General features: G+C 41.5%; 1 protein-coding gene across 1 annotated transcript in view; it reads left to right on the top strand.

Moving 5' to 3' along the window:
- Nucleotides 1-8,083: 8,083 nt before the first annotated feature.
- Nucleotides 8,084-20,017, top strand: part of LOC138201251 (receptor tyrosine-protein kinase erbB-4-like) — a 296,936-nt gene continuing 285,002 nt past the window's right edge. The window contains exon 1 of the mRNA XM_069154588.1: nucleotides 8,084-8,439. Coding sequence (XP_069010689.1) covers nucleotides 8,361-8,439 — 79 coding nt within the window. The 5' untranslated portion in view covers nucleotides 8,084-8,360. The remainder of the gene's footprint in view (nucleotides 8,440-20,017) is intronic.

Here is a 20,017-nt window from a genome sequence, read left to right as displayed (position 1 = left end):
GATTCAATATCTCAGGCAAAATCAACAGTTATAGAGGGGGGGGGGGGGGGGGGGGGGGAGTCCAAAAAACAACACAGATTTGGGGACCAGAACTGTTTTTTTTTTTTTTTCTTTCCTCTCCCAGGAATCATCTGACAACCCCTCAGATTTATCTACTGTTTAGAAATTCTAACCAGCTACAACAGTAAGATGCTGCTGGCATGCTGATGCTTCAAGTATTGATGATCTAATGATGTCATATAGCCTATCAGGTTAGGGTGAGCAGGAGAGAGAAAAGAACAGCAGACAGTAAAGATGTGTCAGGTTGGTCCGGCCTGCAGAGATACCTGCTGAAAAAGCACAAAACTACAGGAGAATGAAGATATAAAGTTAATGAGATGCAATGGTGGCATATAAATTTATGGAGAATGAAAGAATGGGAAGAGGCGAGGAGCTCAGTGCATCAAGGTCCCCCAGCAGCCTCGGCTTATAGCAGAATCACCGAAGGACGGTTCAGGGTCAACTGAGTCTGCCCTAACTATGAACTTTATCAACCAGGAAAGATTTAAAGTTTAATCTTAGAAGAGAAGAGTGTCTGCCTCCCGAAATAGGAGCTCGTTCCACAGAGGAAAGCTGAAGGCTCTGATCGAACTGGAATAAACGGTCAGACTAAGTTACTGTTGCGATGCTCCTCGAGGACTTTTTGCATCAGTAATGTTTGTGAACAACCTGGTTAATTCATCATGTCGTAAGTTACTGGATCTTGTGGTACATATTTCATTAACAAGAAATCTAGAAACATATTTTGCATATTCATTACGCCATTACACGAGCACAATTATTAGTGTTCTTTCGTATTCATTAGTAACATACTGTCTGTACTGTGAGCATTTGCACCAGTTAATATTTTGTACCTTATTGTAAACTTGTATTCATATGCCAACTGTCTTTTGTTTCGTTATATTTTTCTCACTTTGCATCACTCGTTTTGCCGAATTCGAATCCTTTTTCACAATTTTTTTTTTTTGTCAGCATGGTTTTCAAGGGACAGAGCAATTATTGAGCTATATGTAGTCACAAAAAAAATACATAACAGACATGTATTATTATGCATGAGACAAAATCTTGAACCAGTTTTCTTACTTAATAAACATTGTACTTTGCAAGCCTCTTACAGGATAATGTTGTTATTTTAGTCAACTTAATCTTCAGTGTTTCAAATCCTCCTTTTGGTGTAAACTCGTACAGGCAGCCTACAAATGACTGCTTGAAATGAGCGAAACTCTCGGAGGTCACTCAAACTGAAGGTAATGCTGCATCCTTTACTGGCGAGCTAATAAAGCCAATATCAGAATATTGAATATATGGTGGCCTGATTTTACTTGTTTCTTGAAAAGTCCGTAGCGTCAAGTTACCGTCCATCCAGCTGCAGGAGCGGACTTCTTGACCCATCATGTCAGCGAACATGGCCATTTTCTATTCCATCCTGTAGATGGCAGCATTGTAAAGAGAACCTCTCATCCACGGGCGATTATCCCCCCCCCCCCTCTCTCCCCCATCCATATCCATATCAGCCTAGTAGTGCAGTAGCAAAACTAATCTAAGGCAGCGTTAATAACTTTGAGAACAGTCCGCTATCTGCCCCATCCTCAGGTCTCACTTGACACGGTTGGCCTCATTTGAACTTTTGACCGGCCTGTAATTTGCAGTGTAAGCTATCCAATTTACAACACCTTCACAAGGGCACATGCCAACGATTATTCATCACTGCAGTGCGGGCTTCGCAGAAACTCTGCGTGTGTGTGTGTGTGTGTGTGTGTCACGTCACACACTGCAGATGGAGAAAAGAAAGTAGACTGTATAGAGATGCGAACACAAATGCATGTTCACATAGGAACGCAATGTCACACAAACCAGGGCGCACCACATGGAAAAAAAAAAAAAAAAGCAGCACACAAAACAGGAACACGCTGCACCGGAGGAGCTTCAGGGACGTTATAGCGCTTTAGGCATGTTGGTACGAGCGATGATGTTTTAAAGTCCGGTGTGACTTCGGTGAATCAACCAACTGTCTGAACTCTTGCCCTGCAGTGACGCATCGGCCTCGCGCTAAAAAAAAAAAAAAAAAAAACCTGATCTGGTGGGTTGGTTTTTTTTTTTTTTTTGGGGGGGGGGGGGGGGGGGGGGGGGGGTGTTTCTGAGTGATTCCATCACACGCCGCAGCGGAATCAGCCCGCTTCAGCCAGTGGACGGTGAGCATTCGTCAGCAAACTCTGCAGCGGAGACGAGAGTCGATGGCAGTCAACATTTCCCCTAATGGGAAACAATTACACACTCAGTGGCTTCTTCAGTGACTTCTGATGAGACTCATTCACTGAGGAAATGGCCACGTAATCATGTGTGCGTAATGCGCTAACGCTGCTTATTGCTCACTGAGTCAGACCAGTGTTGAGTTTTAGTCGACTCTTTAGCCGTCGTACGAGTCTGACGACAGGGTGGGGGGGGGGGACGTGAAAAAGAAAATGGCGGTGAGATTGCAACATTCATACTGAAAGTAATATGTCTCTATTGCTGCGGATTTTCTACTTTATACGTGTGCACACAGGTCTCCCACAAAAGCCAAATAATCCAGGACGCTTCCTCTTTCTGAGGAGAGTCACTCTGTGAATAAATGACGCTGGGAAATAGGCACTTTTTTTTATGATTTATTCTCAGCTGAACTACAACACTGATGTAAACATATTGGAGTTTCTCTTCCATGCAGGCACCCGGGTTGTAATCTTTTTTTTTTTTAGCTTTAGTGTCCTATTTATACCGACTGACTCCAGACGGGCTCAGCTGTCTTAAAAACGATGAATTACACCAGAGAGAAGCCATCCCGCCGAAGTTTGAGTGACTCCATAATTGATCCTTTAGTAATTCAAGTGAATGAAGACGGTGAGATGTTTTTAATTAAATATATCGATGGCGTCAGGTCAAAGTCTCATCTCACAATTTAGATTCCTCATCACTTGTTTATACAGGAAGTTCTGTCATGCTTGAGAGCACCAACTGCTGCAAAAAGCTTATTTGTCTTGTAAAAAAGTTGATTATACAAAAGGATTATAGTGGCAGAGGATCATTATGAGGCAGGCAAAATGTCTGTCAACAGTTATCTTAAAAAAACAACACCCAAAATGACATGTATGATGGAATATTAGAGCCTGAGCCAAAGCAACAAGCGTAATGCCATGTAATCCGGAGGGAAATTAATCACACCATTGTGGCTTTTGATAAGCGAGTTATCTGCCATCAGCAGATAAAATATATCTTTTGAGATAATTAAAACTACTGTGTATAAAAATACTCCCCATCACCGTGCTGTCTCCACCGTCTCCACCGATATGCTTTTTGAATTCGTCAGATAAACTAATCATCTGATGTGACTCTTCCAGCTTCCTGATTAACCCATGACAACTCAGACCAGTTTGTTGTACAAATGTTACGCAATGCTTCCTGGTTTGCATATGATTACTGATCTTGCATGTGTTATGTTAGTTATGCATTCTAAGCTGATGCAAATAGTAAGCAACCGTGTGACTCTTCATGGCACACACACACACACACACACACACACACACACACACACACACACACAGATTAGCCAGGTTAAGTAAAAGTGGTGCATTAATGACCTGAAATTACATTTAAGCATGAAAACAAGTTAAAATAATTTGTCAAATTTGTTTTGTTTTTCTCTGAGAATAATAATAAAAAAAAAAAATCATAAAAGCAGGATATATCTATTTCTATTAAAAAAGAAAACAGAAAAACAAAAACGCTTTATAATCTACTATATAACCTAAAAATGGACAAAAACGAGACGTGAACAAGATCTGTAAAACTCACAAAATGGCAAATACAAAAATCGAACTAAAATAAGATAGTATGTGTTAATATTAGGTTTACTGTTCTTCTGCACGAGTCTTGGAGGGAAAAAAAAAAAGGAAAAACGTGATCAAAAGAGAGGAAGTTATGTTCAAGCTGTGGGAAAAGCAACCATGTCCCAAGGCATGCTAAATCTTAAAATCTTGAATGGAGCCAATTATTTTTCAAACACCACCAACACAAGAAAAGACCAAACCTTTGTTTTTGTGTAAAAAAGAACAGCAGATTACGGCACTTCCTTGCTGGCTTTGGTACCCATGGTCTGCTAAAAAGTGCTTTTTGGACTTCAAAACAGCACAATGGAAGAGTAAAAGAGGGCAAAGTGGTTTCTATTTCCCTACAGAAATCCTATACTACCTCATTAACATCTGCTTAACTTTAATATTTAAAGATAGAGTTGATAAGACTTCATGTATTTCCAAAAAGTGTCCATTAACAGTGAATAATCACAAAGAAGAACACAGAAGGTGGGGGTGTTTGCTGATTGCATTTTTATCAGTTAACATGTGAAATGATGTGTCATCTCTGTTTATCTCCACTGTCTTGTATGGCTTGAGAACAGCCTGCAGCCTGAGATGTCAGCTGACATAGATAGAATCAATGGCAATCTGCGCTCGAAAATTCTCATTATTGCTGTTTGTCCCTGTCATTATGGAGCGAGAATCTGTCCAGAACAAACATCTGATCCAAAATGATTCATACTTCTATGAATACACGCTTTAAGTAAAGTAGCGTTTGCACTGTTAATGAAATAAAGAGGAAAAGGAGACAGTTTGGGTGTAACGTTTATATTTCTTATTAAACTGTACTTATCAGTGATTAATACATGCAGCCACACTGATATTAATTTGGTATTCCAGCACTGTAAAAAGTCTGAAATACTCTGAGGTGTCGTGATAGTCTTTTGGCTTTCACTGCCTTCCTCAGACGACTCAGCATTATCTATTCAACAAGCCATATTGTTTTGACAATAACTAATGCCTCTCAATTTTACAGCCCCAAGAAACAGATTTTTTTTTTCTTAAAGAAGTATTCATCTTCTTTCTCCATTATGGTTTAGGACAGATAGACACACTCAGAGGAATGAAAGAAAACCTGTAGTGCTATCTGCCAGAAGGTCCTTTGTATAGATGCATACTTGTTGTTACTTTTGTCTTGCGTTAAAAAAAAAAAAAAAGCAATTTAATACTGAATGCTGGCTGCCACATGTTTGCTGCTGAGACTTAATTTTATCCATTTGAAGTCCCACTCAGCGTAGTGTTAGAAGGACATGCAGAAACAGACGGACAAGTAGAAGTACATAGAGACAGACAGAGGTCACATAGCTTTGAACAACATATAGGTATGTGCTGTTCATTTTCTCCACGGCCATGTAACGTATCTCCAAGCACTATTCTTTTAAGCTTTTCTCAAATTAAAATCTTTGCTGTTTTGCTGTATAACGTTACCTACTAAAGATCTGCTGTTTAAAGAGCTACTGCAGCTCTCAAACATGGTGCTTTTGTGTCCAAGAAACAATCTCATCCAACACGAGTAGAATAAAGTGTTCATTAGAATTAACAAAAAAGTTAATTAAAAGTCTTCGCGGTCTCCGACTGACTGGCACGCCATCAGCACAGGGTGTGTGTTTGAGTGCTAAACTTCCTTCATCTCTGCAACATGTGGCTAGGACAGTTTATCATACTGAAGGTTTATCTAAGTGTGGGGGAGAAGTGCTGTGCTGCAGGGAGAGATTGCCTTTACTTGCACGACACCAACAGAGCAAAACAATGTGCCGCATGATAAAAAATTGCTTCATAACTCTCACATTGTGTGTCTGGCATCATTATGAGGCACAATAGCCTCTGGAGGGCCCGGCTTTTATTGGCGTGCCTCTTGCAGCAGCAAAGTCTCATCCATTAAACAAATCAGGGGGTTATGTATTAGATTAGCTGTACAGCGGGCACCGGGGAGCGCCGAGAAGAACACATGAAACCTCGTCTCATTCCCTCTCATAATCCCTGGAATGAATTACCTAATTGACAGCATTAGGTTGAGACTGTCAGAAGGTGCCTCTTAAAGCCTAATGTGTAATGAAAATACACAACGTTTCTAAATTGCATTTTTGGTATTAAAAATGATAAATGGCAGCCATTTGGGGCAATTTTAAAGTGAAGCCTCTCCTCCTAGCCTGCTGCCAGATCTCATTTTTCCATATTTCTTAATAAATTTGTGGTGTCAGTGATATTAAAAGCTCATTTCTGCTGAGGAATATTTAATAAAGCTTCTGTGTGATAGGAAGCCAATGTCAAACAGTGAGTCAGGAAACTAGTTGGTGGCAGCTTGAATAGCCTACCCCCCACTGCGTCTCTCCGCTGGTCCTTTGACCCCACGTGGGGCGAGATGGACTGCCCCCCACTGGTGAAGGGTCACAACTGCAGCAGAGGTTCAAGAAGTGCCCCTCACAGATCAGTGCACTATTCATTTTGCAGCCAAGCTGAAAACAACAGAGCCTTTTGACTTTCTTCAAAGTGAAAACTGAACTGTCTGCATCCGATTTTCCGAAAGTGTTCAGTGCACTTGGATCAGGGAAGTTCAGCTCGGTAAGGGAGGGGGGGGGGGGGTGTACACCTCCCTATTACAGCAAACAAAAGCTCTGAATGATCTCTGGGGAGGAGTGACCTGCCTATAGCTAAGAGAGGGGTGTTTATGGGCTTCAGTAGATTATTGCTCAGGCATATACTTTGATGTAATGGAAAATTAAAAGGAAGGTAAACTGCCTCCTCCAGTCATAACAACCCTTCACTTTCAGAAGAGCATAAATATCGTACTTTTGTCCTTTTTAAGACCTCATAATAACAGAACTTCCTCAGAACAGTTGGTAGAGCCTCTTACGGTGCTTAAATATTCAGTCTCATCATAAGAGGCCAAATGCATTTAGACTTTGTTTACTCAGGGAAAAAAAGTTTAACTCTGAATATGTAAAACTGAATTTATCTGAAAAAATATACAATGGTGATGTTTGTTGCGTTGCCTTACTGGTAAACCAAGACTAACACAAACAGTATTTGACCCCTTTGTCAGACTTTAGTTGCACCTCTGTATGTGTGTGTGTGTGTGTGTGTGTGTGTGTGTGTGTGTGTGTGTGTGTGTGTGTGTGTGTGTGCGTCAAGGGAACTTAGGGTTATGGGACAGTCATAGTGCACGATTTCTTCCCAGATGTGTGGACATATTGTGACTCCAGGAGGCGTTCACCCTTCTCCTAAAGTGCAAAAGTAGACAGCAGCTGGTGAAAGTAATAACCTTTTTGTCACGTTGTTTCCCATAACCCTACACTATCTTGGTTATTTTTCTGTCACTGCAAAGTCAGTGCTTTCAAACTATTACAAATATCTCAGTGAGCACAATAATATTACTATCTGAACGTTCTATTTGACTTTTATTTGTGTCGTTTACACCAAGACATCCCTGTGTGGGGAAAATGATTACCCTGGATATGGAGAGATATTGCCTTCAACAGTAATGTAGTCTGATAACTGAGGAAAAATGGAAATCTTTGCTTAGGGAGCAGCTTGGGGGGAGGGGGAGGAATCTATTGAGTTATAATTTTGTCATCAAAATCTTGTCCTCTTTGCCTGACCATGCTTATGTTTTTATCACAGCCTTTAGACTTCAGTCTGGAAGAATACACGTATTCATATACAGCAAAAATAACAATTTAATTCACAATAAACCTGAAAATGAAAGCTATTCCAGATCGAAAGGCATCACTTTGACCACACTCTTGAATTTCGGTGACAGTTGAGTATGAAATCAACGCTTCCAAAATGAAACTACATATTATTGAAACCTAATCAGATTTTCCATGAGAAGCCACGTTTAATTTGTGCTGCGTTCTATTTTGCTCGTTACACCTATAAATCCTTCTCGCAGGATTCATCTCGGCTGTGTTCAGGGTGACAGGTGCAACAGAGCCGACGCACCAATTCAGGTTGGGTTTTTTTTTTTGGCATCTCGTGTCGACCAATGGCATCGCCTCCCGAGTTGTGGCTCTCGGGGTCTCGGGTGATCGTCGGGCACCTGTGCCAATCACAGTGCCTGTAGGAGGAGTTCAGGGACTTGGAGGTGTGTCTGAAGAATGCGAGTCTGCAGCTGCATACTCTATCCAAGTCGGGGAGTAATGGCATGAGTGCTGCTTTATACAGTTTAGACAAGCTTTTCAGCGCGTGCGTTGGAAAATAATAATCGACAGTTTCTGCTTTCACGTCAGTCACAAATTAAATCTGAAGGTGCAGAGAGGCGACGTAAAGGACAGTCGGACACACTGTCAACTTGGTCAAAAGCAACTCAAGTCCCCCCCAAACTCGCACGCTGAAGAGGCGTCAAACGCAAACGATTCATCCTTTCTGGCTGTTTCAAGGAAGGATACGCTGCTGGACATGTGAATTTAAAGGAGATACTTGCTAAGCACAACAATGAAACCAACGACTGCCCTGTGTTGCTTCGGCTTTTTCCTGACTTGCCTCTTGTTTGGGTTCAGCTCTTCACAATCAGGTGAGTGAACGCCAACCGCCTGCTCCCCGGTGCGCAGCTCTGTGTTCCCGTGGAGCTGGTCAGTGCGCGCCGAGCGCAGCACAGATATTCACCGAGCCTACTTTCCCATCAATATTCTTCCTTGTTACGCGTTTCACAAAGCTTTTGGGGTTCGATAAATCCAACCTGCACATGTTGTTGAATTGTAATGTTGGAGAAACGCCTTAAAAACAACATCCTCCTCAAAATCGCATGACGTACTGAACAATGTTGTGCTGAAACACAGGTGTTGGTTTGAGCAGATGGCAGGTTATAGCTGCGCATCTGATAAACCGAGTGAAGCCAAGAGAGTGACTTGCTCCGTCTTATTTTTGCACAGAGCGGCACTGTTGAATTTGGAGAGAAAGGGGAGCATTTGATGTCCATCACACGTGTCCTTTAGACAGAGTGGATCTAGACAAACACAGGAGTGACAGCCTCGCTTTACAACAGGCTACTGTGCACTGACAGTCTGTCAAATGCGTAACTGCTTCAAAAGTTGCTTCTGAACTCTGCTTTTTCTTCTCCTTCAGACTAATTTGTCATTAAAATAACAGTGATAGTCGTGATAATAAGATGAAACCCCTTGGTTATTCTTTTAATTAATTCGGTTTGTAGGGCAGCTATTTGTATTTAACAGCTTTACGCTCCGCAATCGTCGATCTGAAGACAGCCGTTTGTTCCAACTCCTTTAAGTTAGAAGTCCTGCAGGGACTCGTGTGGGAACAGTTTAACGTTGTCGTGTTTTAACGTTGTTGTTTGTTTGTTTTTAACGTTTTTCATCTAACTCTCACCTGTGCAAACGGCGATAACAGTGGGGACATTCATCCATATGCATTCTGTAATTCGGGATAAAAACCAAAGCGGATTACCGTGAAATTACATTATTTTTCATTTTATAGCGGATCCCCCTCAGGGATCCCGCGGACCACAGTTTGACTATCAGCGGTGCAGCGCTCGGGACTTTTCACACTGACAGTGGCAGTACTGTTTGTACAGTGCAGGGGCGCTCTTTACGCACAGGGAGGTATAAGTGCACTCAGCGGTGTGTGTGTGTGTGTGTGTGTGTGTGTGTGTGTGTGTGTGTGTGTGTGTGTGTGTGTGAAATAGAAGTGGAACAGACAAAAGCAACTCTACCTAATCGTTACCATGCATAATTACCTTTAGGAAAGACAACGACTAAAATTAGACTAAATAGAAATTTACATGCTCATATAGTGGACCGTAACTCACACACGCTCGTTCCTTGCCACCTCGTCTGTGCAATTATTTAGTATGTGCTTGATGAGAGAAAATAGGACCGTAATGCCCATACCTCACACATAAAAACATCGAGTTTATTTTATTGTTTAAACTAATTCATCTTTTATATATTTGAGAACATTATACTTGTATGTTGTGTCTAATCATTCAGTTTTTCCTGTGGCCTTTTTGTTGTTGTTGTTTGTAGGTTTTTCCTCATTGCACTTCTCTGGTCTTGCTGTTTACAATCATAAAAGAAGTGACACTTTTTAATCTCTGTTCACATTTCCACTGTATGGCCTTAAATGTGATCCTGAATGCGCACAGATTTGCGCACAGGCCCACTACTGTAACCCACGTTTAATAAGACCCGCGTCCAGTGGAGCCTAAAAGGGAACACAGGGGTAATTGAATTAAAATGTTGGATGCGGTTTAGGAGAGGATTGGGAGGGATACGTCCTCTTGTTGTTTTACACGCATTTTACCGCCTTTGTTACAGTCAAACTATATATATATATTCCAGAAAGGGAAATGATTCGAGTTCTGTGTTGTTGTACCTGTGTTTCACTTATTTTGAAAGGCTGCATTTCGATTTTAATTCTTAACAGCTTCGTCAAGGGGGTATCTTACAGCGCCTGTCTAAGCAAGCCCCCTATCAGGAAATTAAATAAAACACATTTATCCCATTAGAGCAAATCGGGAAAAAAAAAAAAAAAAAAAAAAAAAAAAGATTCTCTGTAGGGCTACCTCTCACGCACCGTTATCTCAGTAACTGAGCCGGAGACCGGAGAATCCAGCATTACGATGACATTGGTGATTCACTTTCAAACAGACTGGTCTATAGCAGCCACCGGTGCTGCTCCACATCTTGTTAATGTATGTGGAAGTTAAAGGAACACAAATGCGAGCCGTGGACAAACGCAGAAAGAGCGGATTACAGCCTACTGAGTGTCAGTGTGAGAGTTGACATAAACGCGGATTAAATTCTGCCCGTGAAAAAGCAGCGCTGTGTGCGCACTGTAGATGTGGATGTGTGTTGGTTTGTGCACTTGTGCGCGCGAACGAGTTTGCTGCGTGTGTTGGGATGGCTTTTGTGTGCATACTGTAGCCAGGGGCTTGCATTAGTTATGATGTACAACGTAAAGAAGGAGGAAAAGTACACGTATGACGTTCACACACTTAACAACTCATGAGGTTCTTCGATGCAGCCTTATGTCTCTTTAATGAATCATGAGGATACATTTATGTAAAATGTTGTTTTAACAATTTTTTTTTGTCTCCAAAATGTCACCTTTTCAGTAATCTTTTCCAGACCGCTGTGGGTTTTTTTTTTTTTTACTACAGAAAATGTTACATTTGATAACTTTCCCAATCTAAACTGGAGTTAATAGGTTTTTTGATGACAGCAGGGTGGATGTCCGCAATATGCTGATTGTGTCCCAGTGAGTCACTGCCTGCTTCGGTTCATTTGACTGCAACTATACACTGAAGCTGGAGGAACTGGGGAACCTACAGCTGCTGATTTGGAACCATATGGTCACATTCCAAAACTATGTGTTTATGAATATTCAGATGTTCTGTGCGAAGTAGTGCATTCACGTCATCTGTTGAATACAACTGTGTGTTTGTGAAGGAAGTGCCTTTTTCAGTTAGTGTAATCACTAGTTTAACTATGTCCTTAAATGACCTTGTTTTACAGCCTTCAGCAGGGTCTTCTTTCCGAATTCAAAGTCAGGCTCAAAAGGTCGAAAAAATTAAATGATAATTGAAGTATAGTTTGGCGGCTACACCCTCTCCTACACCCTTTATCTCATAGTGGCACACACAGTTTATTGGATGGAGATTGTCAGTGCTGTCCCAGTATGTAGCTGATATATTAGTTCATTGTGTATCAAAATGTTTACAAGGGGTTGAGTGAGGCACAGAGAGATAGACTCGACTGAGAGGGAGGCTGGACCTTGTGTTATTTATTTCCTTTTTTTCCCCCCCAGTTTTTGTCCTCTGATTGCCTAGACTGACAGTTCAAGTACACTTCTCTTTGCTGTAATTTCCCATTTTGTCTTCCCGTATGAAACATGTAGGGAGTTGAATGGTGTCACATTTAGTGGCTCACACCGCTCCGCTCTGCCACAAAGACCTTTCACAGTTATATCTGCCGTCGCCCGTTAAAAGAGCTTTGACCCTCCACTGCCACCAGGCTTTTTATGAGAAGAATGGTAGTCTTTGATTAGGTGGTGATCCACTTCCATTTGTTGGAGAAAGGAATGTGAACCTCTGTGCTTTTGTCTCCTTTGTCTCGGGCCGGGTGAGACATGAAGAGTAACACAAGGCCATCCATCCATTATAAATACATGTCTGTTAAGATAATATAAGTTGATCCCAAATTCTTCTGTGCTGCTTTTAAACTAAGATTATTCAGAAATGTATGCTGACAGATGAGATGTTATTAGTCTGAATGTGTGATGAACTTTTAGATGGAGGTCATCAGATTATTGTTTCCTTCTTTCTGGTCAGTTGTTGTCAATGTTTCTCTCTTTATAACAATGATAACAATTAAAAGACAGAGTATAGTTTAATTGGGTTTTACTCTCCTGGATCACCCTGAAGTCAGATAAAGACAATAAAAACAACTTATTTCTGTGTAGTTTAGAATGGATTCAGTGTGAGCAAAGTGGAAACCATTAATTTTCCTACAAATCTAAAAAAAACAAAAAACAGTTTATTTTTTAACCAGGCTTTAATAATACATGTGTAGCACCCACAATGTTCCCCATCCCTAATGAAATGTAGTCCAACTGGGACTGAAGGTGTGAGTGCAGTATATTATTTAATTCTGAAGACACAACTGGTGACATTGTTTTCCAGTTTTGACTTGTTGATGGGCTCATAACCAGTCCGACTGTCTGCAGCAGCAGAAATGATTGGATCATATCCTCGGTGACCTTTACAAACCCCGCACGCTCATTTATCACCTGCAGTTATAAACGCACCATACACATGCGTGTGTTTTGCCGTGTATTAAACGTCCTTTTAGTGAAGGATGTCATAATTGCAAATGAGTTCATGTCTGTACATGCTTAATTTGATCAGCTGTTTATCACGTGTATTTAAAATGCAAATTCTATGTTTGAACCGTGGCTTCGAAGCAATTAGATTACTGGCGATTTGATAAGGTGTGTTGAAAATGGAAGGCTTGTTATCACTCAGTCCCTCTGTTCCTCTCCTTTTATGGTTTCTCTTTTTGCTCTCGGTAAATTGAGCGAGCTTTGAGTTTTTGTGTGTGTGAGAGAGAATGAAAGGAAAGGGACCAAGAGAGAGACGCAAATAGAAATACTGATAGCCTTTGTGCAACACGGCCTTGGGAGCTTAATACACAGAAACCAAAGTCCTTCATTAACAAGGTAGTGCAACAAACACTTGTGTACACAAACACCAGCAAGGTCCTGCCTGATATCTTTGACAATACAGCTAGTTTAGACAGACTGGGGACCGAGTTTCAATAGCGGGGAAATCAATCAGCTACGATTTAATTAGGTTGGAAAATGTGCATTTAGGGCCACCAAGAAGAGCTTGCAGTAGAAATAAAAACAGAGGAATTCACAGTAGCTTCGCAACCATTCAATATTTTTGAGTGTGTTACCATGTGATCGACACAAACAACACTCCAACACGAGATGACATGATGCAGTGTCACAGAACAGACATGTCTCAGTCAAAAAACTCTGCTCTGTTTCACCATTGCGGCAGGGTTCAATCTGGGTGAATACTTTATTTGGACAAAACAGAATATTAGTTAAAAATAGCAAACATAAAAAAATTGGTTAACCACTGTGAGCCCTCGTCCAAGGCCTCCATTTTCTTTTCACTTAAATTACTCAAAAGAGTTTTTGGACAAGCTGCACGTGTGGTCCTGCTTCTCTCCCCACATATTTTTTTTTCTATATTTTTGTAAGTTATCCATTTCAGAATTGTTACATCCTTTTTTAAAAAAACATTTAATATTATGAACAGACAAAGTTTTGTTGTGATATATTTGCATAATATTCTTTTCAACATTGTACATTATTTCTATTGTTTGGATCCAGATAGGTTTGCAGTCCAAACTGGTGCCAGTGTGCATCACACATTGGTACACACACTCCAAGACTCACTCCCACACACTTAGACACATACCCACACGCTCATACTGCCTTCACCCTGGGCCATCACTCTGAAGTATGATCGCAAATGTGCGAGATCCAAGCCCTTGGAAGCCTCAATCCTGCGCCCGCTAAACAATGTAGATGTCTGAACGCACCATGTATGTCTGTCATTTTGTGGGACTTTTGATCCCCTTTGTTGTTGCTGCTACTTCTCTAACAATAAGCCAGTCTGTCCTCCGCATCCTCCTGGAGGACTGCAGGAGGCTGTCAGGCACCGACCCTTTTGACAACCACATTTTGAGGGGTTTCGAAATGTGGTGACAAAGAGTGTAGGAAACGTACATATATTGTGTGTTTGTGTGTTTGTGTGTTTGTGTGTGTGGTGACTGTGTCTGTCAGTGTGCGTGTGGATGCATTTTTGGAGGGATAGAGGGTGACTGACAGACTAACCAAGCTCCAGAGACTCTCTCTTTGCTCCAGTGTCTGCTTGTTCGTCTTCCTCCGCCCACCCTCTGCCTTCATCTGTGGCTTTGTAAGCCTCCACATAATGTGGGAGCATTAAAATGACAATGGAAATTATGGCTAATCTTTGTTAAGACACACTCATTACCGCCACGTTTCAGAATGAGAGTCCGATGATAAGAGTTGGCCTGCCCTGTTTTTGTCTCCCTCTGAAGAGACAGCCTGACATATTAGAGTGATGTGTTTTATTCTCACTTTTTTGTGCTATTTTTCTGTTCCCTCTCCCAGTTAATAATGGTGGCAAACATATGAAAGGATGATAATAGGCTGACAACTTGGGCATGAAAGACTAGCTACACCTTCAAACAAGCTTTTCATGCAGTTCTGCATGTGGGTGTGTGTTAAAGGGGTGATTTCTCTCCACTCTCTCCTTCACTGTCTCTTTCCTCTTTTAGTAATCCCCTTCTAAAATATTCATAGCTAATCTGCATGTACAATGTAATTACAGACGGCTTTGAGTGATATCGGATATGGCCGGCGGAACACACGCTTCACGCAAAATCTTGATTTGGTGATCTCTGTGCCTGAATAAATATGAAATAGACTTAGGATGCGTTATGTGGGTAAAGACTTTTTAAAATGCAGAAGGTGAGAACAAACAAAAAGTCTTCAGTGTATACACTTGTAGAAAGAGTTTTTAAGCTTTTTCATAGCAAACCTAATAATACAATATATACGTTTAATTTTAATATTTAGTCATATTGAGAGAGTTAGCGTTTGCTCTACCGTCCTGTCTGTCTGTTTGGCCCCCACATCTCAAACCCTGTTCCCATCTTTTGGGTGCTTCTGGCCTCCGTTTAGGGCTAATGGAGCAGTATGCCCTGTGTGCTATTCTTGCAGGTCAATTTTTCACTTGTGCTTTGGGGGGCGCGGATGTGGGGGCGGGGTGTCCTTTTAAATGAAGCACTTGGCGTTTGTGACCTGTAATAAATGAGTTTGCAGTCAGTCATGGCAGCTGTAAGGAGACATCTGGGAGCGAGAGAGGGAACGAAAGGGAGATATTCGGAGTGGGAAACAGTTTATCTATGCACGGATGAAAAATGGCTGCACCAAACACGCTCTCACTTATACAAAAAATAATCAGAGTAATCCTGTGAAACTTTTCGCACTTTACCGCACACACGTCACTGAAAAAAAATGCAGTTACTAAAGTAATTACTCCACTGATAATCTTAAAACCATCAGGATTAATATTATATCACAATTATGTCACCACTGATTATTTTAGAAAATGTAAAATTCTTTACAACACACAATATAAACTACCACTGAGGAGCGTGAACACCAAGTGAGTGTCTGTCCGGATGTTTGCCAAATAATTATTATTCATTATTGATGTAGAAGAAGACAAAAAAAGACTGCAGTAAAGACTGTACCACAAAGTCAAACAGCCATGAGACAAAGAAAGCCAAGTGGGAAGCATTTATAAAGTCAAAACAATGTTCAGTTTTGATTTCCTTATTGTCTCCAGGGATGCATCTTTTTCAGTCTTTATTCTCATACTTTTAATTCCCAACATTTAAAACTGGAATTATTCTAATAATTATGTATAATAGTCATCTTTTTATATGTTTGTACTTTTTGAATATCTATCCAGACAGTGGAAAACACTACAAGATCAGCTGAGTTCACAAAACAGTTTTGGGTGTTTTGTGCTGAACTATCAATTTTTTAAATTTTTTTCCCCAAAAATAGTGAATGAACCAGAAAATACAGAAATTCTATTGCTGGGTGGAGTAATCACTGAGCTGTTAGTATTGATCGGGAGCTCTTTCAAAGCCCACATTATGGCCATTTATGCCAACTAATGCAAGTCAAATATGCATTCATTTATAGTCAGTGAATGAACCCTTTTGTTTTTCAGCTTTTTATCAAGATCTACCTGCAGAACAAAGTCATGACAGATAAGAGCATTTTCATAAAAAGTAACATTGTACATTTCACTTTTATGTAAAAACCTTCGCTTTCAAAATAAGTCTTTAGAGGAAGTGTTTGGTACCCTTTCTAGCCTGCATTAGTGTGGCTGTCACTCGTGTGAAGCAGCAGTCACCTTGCAGCAGAGCAGAAATAGCGCAGCTCTTTTTCCCTGGATGTGAAGGTACATAAAGCACAAGATGAGAGGAGCAGGAAAGGCAATTGACCTTGGCTGCTTTTGGCGGCTGGCTATATAGCCATCCGGATGGATGCTGTGGTTCTGCAGCCTGGTGGGGTGGGAGGGAAATGAAGGGACAATGCTGAGTGTGACAGTTATTATTCATGGTGTAGAAAAGCGGAGTTTTATTTTCATTTGCACAAAATTGGGTAATTTAAACCATAATGAAAATGAACTATCCTGGAAATTCCTCTCTGCGGTAATGTCACTCCCAAAATTGATTGCTGAAGAATGTCTTTCATAATTTGGATAATTTTTTGATTGCAACTTCAGAGGTAGAGCAACAGTCCTTACATTGTGTATGCGTGCGCGTGTTTGTGTGATAAAAAAAAGCATGTGTGGCATGATATGGGTGGGTGGTATACACATTGCTATAAAATGGGAGAAGAGCTGACTAAGTGTAAGGCAGGTCCAAAGTCAACCCTGCCATTTTGAACCTGCTGTGCCAGACTGTTTACCTGAGACAGAGGTGCTTTATCTCAGCCAGTCACCAGAGCACATGTAAACACACAGGGGGGGACACACTGCATATCACGCTGTTTACAGCCCCCCTGCCTTTGTTCCAAAACCTCTCTCCCACAGAGAGACATTATCCCCCGATGGCAAGGTGAATGGGGTGCTGATGTAAGATTATTTGTAGCAGGCAGAGAAAGATGAAAAAAAAAAAAAAAGACAACGTGGGGGGGAATGAAAGAAAAAAATTCTCCTAATTTTAGCCAGAGAAGGGCAGCCAGGCAGCCGGGAGGAGAGGTGTTTTTCGGTCGGTGGGGGATGGGAATGGGTGAGTGTCTCGGGAGTCTTGGTTAAAGTAGTCGCTATCACAGGAGCTGGACGGACAATTAATCAAAAGTGGCCCGGGGGGGAAGTTGGGGCTCTGACAGGGACACTTCATTCTGCAGGACACACACACACACACACACACACACACACACACACACCTGCTGAAAGACCCATAGCTTCCTCACCTCTGTCTTTTAGCTTCTGCTTTGTCGCTATATTATTTCTTCCTCCTTGTCCTCCTTTCTATGCTCATCTCCCTTCTTACACTTCTCTTTTTCATCTTTCCTTTTCTCATGACAGCCCCCCCCCCCTCCACCCCCACCCCTTCTGCTCGCCTTGACTTTCCTCTCATGACTTTCTTTTGCTCTCCTCAAACATGCGTTTAGGTCCGTGGGTGCCTTTCGGGACTTGACAGTTGACTCCAAACTCTTTAAGAGTTAGAGTTTCTTGAGGCTGTTGAGGGAGAGTGGAAAAATAAGGTGAGAGAGGGTGGACTGGTGGCTATACTTTACCTTAAACACCCCTCCCTCCTTCCCGGCGCTGTCATCCTTCCGTTTCTGCCTTTCCACCCCTCTCTCTCCCCACGGCTGGCGCTGAGTGATTGATGGATTCAGGTTTGACATGGCCCGGTTCACCCGAGGGCGTCAGCAAGGACACTGGTGAGACGTAGCCAGATGCTGGGAGAGAGACAGACAGGGAGAGGAAAAGACAAAAAAAAAAAAGAGAGAAAAAAAAAAGAATATAGGGTGTATTTGACACCGTTGACCATCATGCTTTGCCTTTGTTGCAGGGGAGAGTGAGCTTTTTCTCAAACGGTGCACCTGTTCTCCATCTTTTCCCCACCGTGGCCCGAATGCAGTTAGTTAATATAATAGTAACTTAATGTGCACAAAAGGCAATGATATTATTATCATTGAATGTATATAATGAGTTTTTTTGGGGGGGTGGGGATTTTAGAATTTTCTTGTCGTTTTCCTGAATGACCTGATCCCCGCTCTTAAAAATCTTTGTATGATCGTCAACTTCTTTTCTTTGAAACAGTCTTATATGTTGTTGTTATGTTTATTGATACAGACATAGACCACGTCTGATCATAAATGGGCCTACGGTAAGTCCAGGGTACGTGTGTCTCCACGTTGAATCGAGTGCAGGCCGTGCGGTGCTTTCTCCTCCAGGGGAGTCCTGTCGTGGTCCTCCCAGTAAGCAAACACCCACTTGACATGGAGCCGGCAAAGGGCTAACAAGGCCCACAGTGTCTCCCTGGTCCAAGTGCTTTGTCCTGGAGGAGCATCCCGCCGTGGCTCCCAGCTCCGGGCCCCACGTGATATGCCTGGAGATGAGGGAAGCACTTGTCTCGTGAACATTGTCTGCACAGACCAGGGAAAAAAAATGATCCCAATATGGTTTCAAATGTTTACATTGATATGCTTGATTTAAACAAAAATGAAAGAAAAAACAAAAAATGGAAGAAACAACTTCTAGATTGTCCCCCCCCCCCCCCCCCCCCCCCCCCCCCTCCAAATCAAAATGCATTTTCTTTTTGCATTATGACTATAGATAAGCAGCTGATCTTGGGGTACCACAGGGGTCAAACTCTCACACAACAATGTGTTTTTTTTTGGAAATTTTACCAAAATCAATAATCCAATTTAAGTTACTTTAGGAAACTCCCAAAATAAAGGGTGTCACACCAAACTTCATCAACTTGACTTTTGGTCTAAGTCTAATTTACAAAACATTTTACCACTAAAAGTCTGAGGGAAGTTAGAAACAGTACAGAGGCCTTCTCACAAATAATTTACCTCTGCTGCATATTGAACAATGGTTGAAATAATGAACTTTTAAAAGCAGTAAACGAACATTCAATTGGCAAATGCGCCTACGCGCACAGTAGACAAGTACAATTCCAGCTTCAGGTGCAAGCTTTAGCCACGGTGCTCGTCAGCTAGCAGACGATCAATAAAGCTCACCCACTTCACAGCGATTGACTGCATAGGCTAAATCTTATGCTGGTGTTTTAGTACATCTACATGAAAAGAGTCTGTTTATTTTTTTTTGAAAGAATAAACTGAATATTAATTACTCACACAGCTGCGCAGTATAATGAACTTTACAGACATTTGAAATAACTTTACCGATAGTTTATAAAATATGTTTAAGCAAGCGCATGTTTGCTTTTTGCCAGCACCACCATTTTCCAAATGTTCCATTTGTGACTTCCACATTAAAACGTGAAGCACACTTTAAAGTGTCACTGTTTGTGTTTACCAAAAAGAACACCACAGGATTTATTGTGACGTAAAACTACAGCTTAACGTGGATCAGTGAGCAAAATGGTGAGAGGAAGATATTCTACTAACTTTAGCTGGCTCCGTCCATGAGTTTCTTATGGCACAATACAGTAAAGTACAAACCTCCTCGGGGGATGAAATCTTGCATCTTCACCATACCTGTCTGCCTCAAACCTCCCCAGTAAATACACAGTTTCATCCTTGCAGTATCTCCCAATCTCTGTCTGCATGGGGATGAGTACCGGTATATTGTGTATGTGTCACCCAGCTGTCTGGGAGCTGTGTCTGGCTATCTGAGCAGTAAACACTACAACAACAGGTATCGTCTGCTCTCCCTCTCACTGCCGCCTACCACACTTCAGACTTTCGCTCTCTGTCTGGCTTGGCAGCAATGCGAAGTCAATAGGATGAATAAAACATACCTGAATCAG

This window comes from Embiotoca jacksoni, unplaced genomic scaffold, assembly GCF_022577435.1.
Source record: "Embiotoca jacksoni isolate LCO1_2020_lvr unplaced genomic scaffold, fEmbJac1.0.p SCAF_2, whole genome shotgun sequence".
Lineage (NCBI taxonomy): Eukaryota > Metazoa > Chordata > Actinopteri > Embiotocidae > Embiotoca > Embiotoca jacksoni.
The sequence above is the reverse complement of the archived record's forward strand: the minus strand, read 5'-3'. Positions and strand labels throughout refer to the sequence as shown.